Source organism: Mercenaria mercenaria, unplaced genomic scaffold (genome assembly GCF_021730395.1).
Source record: "Mercenaria mercenaria strain notata unplaced genomic scaffold, MADL_Memer_1 contig_1819, whole genome shotgun sequence".
NCBI lineage: Eukaryota > Metazoa > Mollusca > Bivalvia > Venerida > Veneridae > Mercenaria > Mercenaria mercenaria.
In genome coordinates, this window is record NW_026459827.1 from 31,368 (window position 1) to 39,876 (window position 8,509).

Here is an 8,509-nt window from a genome sequence, read left to right on the forward strand (position 1 = left end):
TTGTCCTCGAAAAGACGATTAAATTAATAAAGTACATGTTACATTCTTTTTTTTTTTACATTTTATTTACAATTTATTTACATATTTACAAAGGCTATTTACACAAGAATGTTATAATAACGTAAAGTTGACTACAGTATTATTCACACAAAGTCATTAGCTTTGATCCAGCTATTAAATTTCTTCGGATATGTTTCCATTTCACAAAGTATTGTTTATTTTGTCCTTTGCCTCTTGTTTTGAGAATGTGTTCTTTTTGAAATGCCTGGTCGGGATCATAGTCCACTTTCTGCAATTCACTCTCATAAAATGTTCCTTTAATTTCTTCATCTTGCAAATCATTCAGTCTGTATACAGGCAAAATTCCTCTGTAATAACATTTTGAAACTCGGAACACTTCTCCACTGTACGTTTGATCATACGCACGGGTAAACACATTTCTCAAGTACGTAATCCTTACCTTAGTCACCAATTTTATATCCGAATCTTTTAAGTTTCGCGTCAATTTTACCTTTCCTCGGATTTTGTACAAAATATGTGGCTAATCTCACTTCTTCCTTGTTAGTGTCTTTTACACTGGCCGGTGTTGTTTCAATTGTTCTATGGTATGAGTTATTGTATGATACTGAAATGGCTGATAAAACAGGTAGATATGTGTAGTTATCCTTGTACGTTAAGTAGCGCATTATTCTTGATTTTAAGCTTAGTACAGCACGTTCGCTCGTGCTCGCCTTAGTCTCATTCTGTGTTGGGGAGTATAAGACATTGTATTTTTTCATCAGATCTTGTACTGATTTGGCTCTGAACTCCTGACCTGAAATAGCGATAAGTTGGGGTTAAAGTATAAACTGCATTTAATATTTATTAACAATTCAAAAGTTTTATCAGTACTTAATGATGTAGAAAACTATTCTGAATGATAAAGTAATACTGTAATGGCTTTATAAAGAATCCATTTGATTATCTACTAACCTTTATCCGTGATCAGTCTTTTATGAGTTCGGCCAAGTTTTGACAGAATGTCCTTGAATGCATCTACTTCATCGTCTCCCGTCTTTGATTTTAAGGGTCGTAGCCAAACGTACTTGGGAGAACGTATCAATAACCAGTAAGATGTATTTATATCCCTCCCTTGCATATTTATGCATGTCAAACAAATCAGCCATCCATAAGTCATCTATTCCAGCGCTCACCACATGATTTCTTATAAACCGTCTTCTCACAGGTTTATGTAAGCTATAGGCGTCTTGATTGTGCAAGAATTTTCGTATTCTGTGCATCCCGATGTCAAATTTTCCTTCCTATTTCACCACTTTATATAGTTTCTGTGGTCCACTGAAACTTCCGGGATGTGATAGATCAAAATAGATTTGCTTTAAATAATCCTCCCACGGAGCCATGTCTTCACAGTTCAGTGTTCAGACAAGAAATGAATGAACAGTTTAATGTCAAACGTTTTTATTCTAAGTCATCACTATCCGTATCGTTTTCGCTTTCATCATTATCCGAATCCTCCAACTCAAATAAGTCTTCAAAGGAATTCTTGTTTTTCTTTAAGACCCTTTTTACCGCAGATGTCAAACTGGTTCCTTTACTACGGAGATTTTCAATTTGTTCAACTATGGCACGATGGGTAGCATTAGTCAACAGTGGAAACCAGTATTTTTTGAGCAACGACCTGTATCTTTCAAAGATTTTTTTCTCTGCGTATGGCTGTGTCCGTTGTGTTCGTCTTCTCCATCGCCAATATATTGGTCGTATAATTTTACTGAACCTGTCTTTGTTACATGCTTGAGCAAGGTGCCACAAATGTTTATATCCTTCATTATCTTCGACGTCATCATCAATTTCATTTTCATCTTCTAATTTTGCCCTTTTAGTTGGGGGTTCCCTGTTTTCTGGACACCAACCACTTTTCACGTGCCTCTGAACTTCGTGCGCCAAGTCAAATAAGTGCCCACAATCGTCACAAGCTTGTCCTTTATCGGCCATTATATTTTCTTCGTCGATATGAACAGTTTGAACTCCAACTGATAAATGAACCATGCTTCCAGCATTTTGGTCTTTAATACAGTCTTCTGTGCGCTCTTGCATCTGATTGGTCAATACATTTATGTCTAGATTCAAGTTGCCTTCTGGCCATTCTATGGCATATTTCAACCTGTCATTTTCTGGCGTAAAAAGTTTCAAATCCACAAGCAAATACCCGTAAGGGTTCTTTGTGGCTTTGGCAAAGGGTTTTTGAAAGGTATTGCCTAGGTACATCTGTTTTGCTAATGTCATCATTGCTTGTCGATAAACCGGATTATTAAACAGAACTAAATAATGACAATTCCTCCTTTGATTCGGATCCTTGTTGGCAAATAAATTTTGGTTGATGGAAATCACAGATAGAGATCTGTGGTGCGATCCCCCAGTGAATAAATCGGTAATCCTCATATCCTTTCCGGATTCACTAAACAGGTCGTCCAAAATGAGCAAGCTGTTGAGTCTAGGATCAAAGAAATCGATGTCCTCCAGGTCTGCTGGAATGCCTTGAACGAATTCCACCTGCGGTAACACGGATCTTTTAATTACTGAACGCTTTTTGTAAAACCACACTATTTTCTATATGTATGGCTTGATTCTAGTGGTATTGTACAACAACAAGTCCTTCATAAAAGTGTTTTTCCACAAGTAATAAAATTATGTTTAGGTTTAACCAAAACTCTCACATTTAATTTCAATAATAACAGTTATTATACAATTTTTCGTTAACCGTGATTCAAAATTAGAAAAGAACAATTCCATTCGCAAATTAGATGCTTTACAAGAATTTATTGTCAATAAGAAATCATTTCATTGTCGCATTAAGCTTAAATCTTGAATTTTAATAGCCCGGTCGGAGAAATTGCATTAGAAAAATCAGTAGCGCGTGTGGCCACCTCTGCTAGCAACCACAGCAGCAAGGCGACGCCTCATAGAGCCGCACCAGTTGCGTAACAGATACCGTGAGATTCTGGCCCACTCCTGGTGCAGCGCTGCTACCAGTTCCCGGACGTTTGCTGGCTGGGGTTGACGTTGGCGTAACCGCCGTCCGAGATAATCCCACGCGTGTTCAATCGGATTGCAGTCCGGTGAACACGCCGGCCAAGGTAAAACATTAATGTTTCTAGCCTGTAGAAAGTCCCTGGTGACGCGTGCAACGTGAGGTCGCGCGTTGTCGTGCTGATAGACTAATCCTTGACGTTGACGGAATAAAGGGACAACTACATGACGTAATATCTGGTCGATGTAACGCCTGGCTGTGAGATTACCTTGGCAAACGACGAGTTGGGACTTAAACCTATGGTTGATTGCTGCCCACACCATTACTCCACCTCCACCGTAACGATTGTGCTCCAAAACGCAATTGTTTGCGTAGCGTTCATGGCGTCGTCTATAGACACGGATACGTCCGTCGGCGTTCCACAAGTTGAAACGCGACTCGTCACTGAACACTACGTTCTGCCAACGCTGGCCGCGATGGTTGCGGGCCCAAATAAGACGTTGGTGACGGTGGCGGAACGTTAGAATTAGACCGCGGTAGGGCCTACGACAGGTAATTCCGCGTTCTCTGAGTCGATTTCTCACTGTATGTCGACTAATTGGACGTCCACGGTTACCTACAACTATACGTGACGTAGATTGCGCCGTCACAAGTCTGTCACGTAAATGACGTTGACGTATATAATTATCCTGTCGTATTGACGTTACACGCGGTCTACCTGAACGTGGTCTATCGATAGACGTTCCCGTGTCTCTAACACGTCGAATAAGACGCACAATTGTCGAACGAGAGACGTTAAAACGTCTAGCAACTTGTTCCTGCGTTCGCCCACATTCAAGCATAGCCAAAACCTGAGCCCTCTCTTCAGAATTCAGCCTCGGCATTACGAAAACTAATGTTTTTTTCAGAGAATAGCTGAAAATATGGTTGTGTGTCGTATTACACATGTACATGTGCAAAAATCGTTCAATCAAACCACATGGTTTACATGCACGGACTGCACGAGGAAATCATGACCAGGTACATGAAGTGAACAAATGGCTGAATGAAATCGCGCGAGTTTTTGTTCACTGTGTTTGTCGGTCAGAGTACATGTAGATTTACTACATTTCACAACAATTAAAAGCGTTAGGAAAAAAATAACGCCAAATTTCAACGAGGCGTTTCTTTATCTCGTCAGTATATTAATTTGAAATTCGTAATTTAATTAGAATATACCTGTTGGACCGGAAATCTTCATGGTGAAAGGGTGTTTGAGAACCGTCGTGCTCTTAGGGTCCTCTTGTAATGTTTAATGAGGTTGAAATTGCTGCTGCTCCCGCTGCTGCTGTGGTGGTGGTGGTGGCTGCTGCTGCTGCTGTTGCTTTTCCTGCTGCTGCTGCTGTTGCTTTTCCTGCTGCTGTTGTTGCTACTTTTCCTGCTGCTGCTGCTGCTGCTGTTGCTTTTCCTGCTGCTGCTTCTTTTCCTGCTGCTGCTACTGCTTTTCCTGCTGCTGTTACTGCTTTTCCTGCAGATGCTGCTGTTGCTTTTCCTGCTACTGCTGCTGCTGCTGCTGCTGCCTTTCTTGCTGCTGCTGCTGCTGCTGCTGCTGTTGCTTTTCCTGCTGCTGCTGCTTTTCCTGCTTCTGCTGTTGCTGCTGCTGCTGCTTTTCCTGCTGCTGTTGCTGCTTTTCCTGCAGATGCTGCTGTTGCTTTTCCTGCTGCTGCTGCTTTTCCTACTTCTGCTGTTGCTGCTGCTGCTGCTTTTCCTGCTGCTGTTGCTTTTACTGCTGATGCTGCTGCTTTTCCTGCTGCTGCTGCTGCTGCTGCTTTTCCTGCTGCTGCTGCTGCTGCTACAGCTTTTCCTGCTGCTGTTGCTGCTTTTCCTGCAGATGCTGTGGTTGCTTTTCCTGCTGCTGCAGCTTTTCCTGCTTCTGCTGTTGCTGCTGCTGCTGCTTTTCCTGCTGCTGTTGCTTTTCCTGCTGATGCTGCTGCTGCTGCTGCTTTTCCTGCTGCTGATGCTGCTGCTTTTCCTGCTGCTGCTGCTACAGCTTTTCCTGCTGCTGTTGCTGCTTTTCCTGCAGATGCTGTGGTTGCTTTTCCTGCTGCTGCAGCTTTTCCTGCTGATGCTGCTGCTGCTTTTCCTGCTGCTGATGCTGCTGCTTTTCCTGCTGATGCTGCTGTTTTTCCTGCTGCTGCTGCTGCTGCTTTTCAAGCTGATGTTGCTGCAGACTGATAATGTTTTGTTCTCCATATGAACTTAGATGTTTGACTTTTACATGTCTTTTAAAATCTGCTGTTGCTTTTCCTGCTGCTGCTGCTGCTGCTGCTGTTGCTTTTCCTGCTGCTGCTGTTGCTACTTTTCCTGCTGCTGCTGCTGCTGCTGCTGCTTTTCCTGCTGCTGCTTCTTTTCCTGCTGCTGTTATAGCTTTTCCTGCAGATGCTGCTGTTGCTTTTCCTGCTACTGCTGCTGCTGCTGCTGCTGCCTTTCTTGCTGCTGCTGCTGCTGCTGTTGCTTTTCCTGCTGCTGCTGCTGCTTTTCCTGCTTCTGTTGTTGCTGCTGATGCTGCTTTTCCTGCAGATGCTGCTGTTGCTTTTCCTGCTGCTGCTGCTGTTGCTTTTCCTGCTGATGCTGCTGCTTTTCCTGCTGCTGCTGCTGCTGCTGCTTTTCCTGCTGCTGATGCTGCTGCTTTTCCTGCTGCTACAGTTTTTCCTGCTGCTGTTGCTGCTTTTCCTGCAGATGCTGCTGCTGCTTTTCCTGCTGCTGATGCTTTTCCTGCTGATGCTGCTGCTGCTTTTCAAGCTGTTGTTGCTGCAGACTGATAATGTTTTGTTCTCCATATGAACTTAGATGTTTGACTTTTACATGTCTTTTTAAATCTTGAAGCCATACATACTTCTTATTACAAAATTGACATATTTTGTGAGTAATTTTTTAACGATACGCACAGCTCTGCGGCTCAAACGGAAATGAGAAATCGTGCTTAAGAAGTTTCTTTTAAACTTTTATGGCGTAACATTCATCCCCTAAATTTCATGGCGACTTGCATGCCCTAACTTTTATTCCCTTAAATTTCATGTCCTGATTTCCATGCCCTAACTTTCATGCCTTAAAACGTTTTTTTATGTAATGCGCTTGTCAATAAAACACTGTAAACTGTTAACAGACGATACATTTTTGTCACGGCACAGCGAGTTACAGGTAAACGTTTAAACTTCATGTCTTAAGGCGCATTAAAGGGCCCCTTGGATGAAGAATTATGATTTTACAGAATCGTTCTATATATGCCATAAATAAATTTGGTGAAGCTTTTTAAAAAAATAACCATCCCCATAACTGTAATTTACAGGTATAATTTACCTGTACGATTTGCCTCCCTGGCCAAATCGAGCGTCGGTTATCTCCGGCAAATATTGATCGGAAATTTCCGTGTGACGTCACAAGCAGTACCCCGGATATTCTTCGCCATTTAGAAAGCGTGTTTACATTCACAAATAACTATAAATTATAACAAATATTGGATATTTTTCGCGATGCCAGGTGCACAGTGTTGTGTATGTGGGTGCACGAATAAACGTGGTAATAACATTAGTTTGCACCAATTTCCAAAAGACTCTTCAAATCGAGAACGATGGATAAAGGCTGTACAAGCTACGGGAACTTGCTTCTCACGGGCTGGATGGAGTGGACCGAAATCAAAATCGGACAACGCACAGCTTGTTTGTAGCGAACACTTTGAAATTGAGTGTTTCACACTTACCACGCGGTTGCATTGGAAGGAAGGTTTGAGTTACAAGGCTAAAATCGAGGTCACTGCCATTCCAACTTTATTTGGACAAAACATAGACAATTACAAACAGAAAGAGCCTGTGTTGAGGAGTGCATTCAGAAAGAGGGAATGTGCCAGAGTAAGTTAGTTTATGTGTAGTTTATATGATATATAAATCAGTATTATTGTCACTGCACAGTAGACTAGTGTTAATATAACTGACGTCTCGGGTAGACAGATTTTGCATTCTGGTATCTATCTATCTATAAATACTGCATGACACCCTTGCGAGTATTTTATGCAGGTATTTCACATTGTCTGCCTGGGCAAGCTTATGGCGCCGAGTGGCTGCCTTTTATTTAAATTTCTGACATTTGCAAGCATTGTAGTTACAGTTTAACCTTCACAATTTAAAAACAAACTATATGCGTCAGATTAACTCCATTTATTGTCTACCTAACAGATATTAGTTTTTTTTATCTGTTGCCGTATTTTAACCTGATTCTCCACAGACGAAATTCGTTGGTCATTACATTCGAAAAGGAAAAAAGTTTTTCCACCACACTTTGAACCTTTTCCTGGTTTGTAGTTTTGTACACGGAGGGGAATATCGAACTGCCAAAAAAAAATTAGTAACAATATTCTGGTCTTGAGTACAATTATTTGGACTAACTGCACAATATTAGATCAGACGGTTTGTCCAGTTCTCCATGCAGGGACAACTGCATGGGATGGTTAGTCATGCTTGATTTGAATTGTCCACCACATCTGATGCGCATGCGTGAGTTATAGGAAAACAAAGACATACTTTAATGTCGATTGTACATTAATAAATAATAATACCTTAGATATCCGAGGTGAGCGGATCGCTAGTATTGATTAGCACACGAAAAAAAACGATAAAAAAAACATTTTACGCGTAAGGTAAAACCGTAAACCAAACAACCTCTCTTGTTATAAAGGGTGATAATATTTAAACTAAAAGCAGACGCACTTTTTTATCCGCATGGGTGGTTGTTAAATAGGTAGTTTAAACTGCCGAATGGTTTCTTTATGGTCAATGTAATAGTACGGTGTATTGATTTAAATTATATTTGTTAACTACCTGTTTGACAAATGTGGCACGCGTCTGATATTAATGTTTATAAATAAATGAATAAATGAATGAATGAATAAAGGGTGTTTCCGTTTAACACAGATTAAAAAAATGTGTTTATCCTTTACTAATTTCAGATATAACCAGTCAATATGGTGTTTAATTGTCCCGAGTGTGACTTTTCTGTAAAAATGAAAAGTGAACTACTGAAACATCAACTTACCGCAAATCACTGGATGAATTTCCGATGTGACATTTGCGGTGCAAGATTCACTCGAAAGGCGAACTTGGACAAACATATGAAAAAAAACGCAACAATATGAACAATGTACACTGCCCTGAATGCAACCGTGCCTTTAATCGTCCCGACAATCTTCAGCGCCATAGGGTCGAGAAACATTAGATCGGAGGTGGCCAGAAAAGACCTGCAGTTAATACTGAAGACACCAATGTAGCCAAACGACTGCGTAAAAGTGATGATCCAAGACAATTTTACACAATCAACAAGATTAAAGAGCAACATATGGAGAAGTTTAACTCATTAAGGACGCAGATCGCATTTATGCGTTCATTTTAACTCTTATCGAGTACCGCGTGTCGTATTTATCCGTCAAGAGATAACAGGCGTGTATGTCGA

The 8,509-nt window shown here is 41.1% G+C and overlaps 2 protein-coding genes across 2 annotated transcripts; one reads left to right on the forward strand and one right to left on the reverse strand.

Annotated features, from left to right (window-relative positions):
• Positions 1-461: 461 nt before the first annotated feature.
• LOC123538029 (uncharacterized) lies at positions 462-1,138 on the reverse strand. Its single transcript, XM_053532850.1, has 2 exons — positions 973-1,138; positions 462-814 (listed from the first exon to the last, which is right to left on the reverse strand). The coding sequence occupies exons 1-2, from the start codon at positions 1,136-1,138 to the stop codon at positions 462-464; spliced, it is 519 nt and encodes a 172-aa protein (XP_053388825.1).
• A 5,402-nt stretch (positions 1,139-6,540) lies between these two features.
• On the forward strand, positions 6,541-8,015 carry LOC123558202 (THAP domain-containing protein 10-like). Its single transcript, XM_053532851.1, has 2 exons — positions 6,541-6,915; positions 8,010-8,015. The coding sequence occupies exons 1-2, from the start codon at positions 6,541-6,543 to the stop codon at positions 8,013-8,015; spliced, it is 381 nt and encodes a 126-aa protein (XP_053388826.1).
• The last annotated feature ends 494 nt before the right edge of the window (positions 8,016-8,509 follow it).

What these genes read in the sequence shown, in the direction of transcription:
- LOC123558202 (XM_053532851.1), top strand. Translation starts at nt 6,541, where the DNA reads ATGCCAGGTGCACAGTGTTGTGTATGTGGGTGCACGAATAAACGTGGT.
- LOC123538029 (XM_053532850.1), bottom strand. Translation starts at nt 1,138, where the DNA reads ATGCAAGGGAGGGATATAAATACATCTTACTGGTTATTGATACGTTCT. An exon ending in AAGACTGATCACGGATAAAG is followed by an intron (nt 815 to 972) that starts GTTAGTAGATAA and finishes TCGCTATTTCAG; the next exon opens with GTCAGGAGTTCAGAGCCAAA.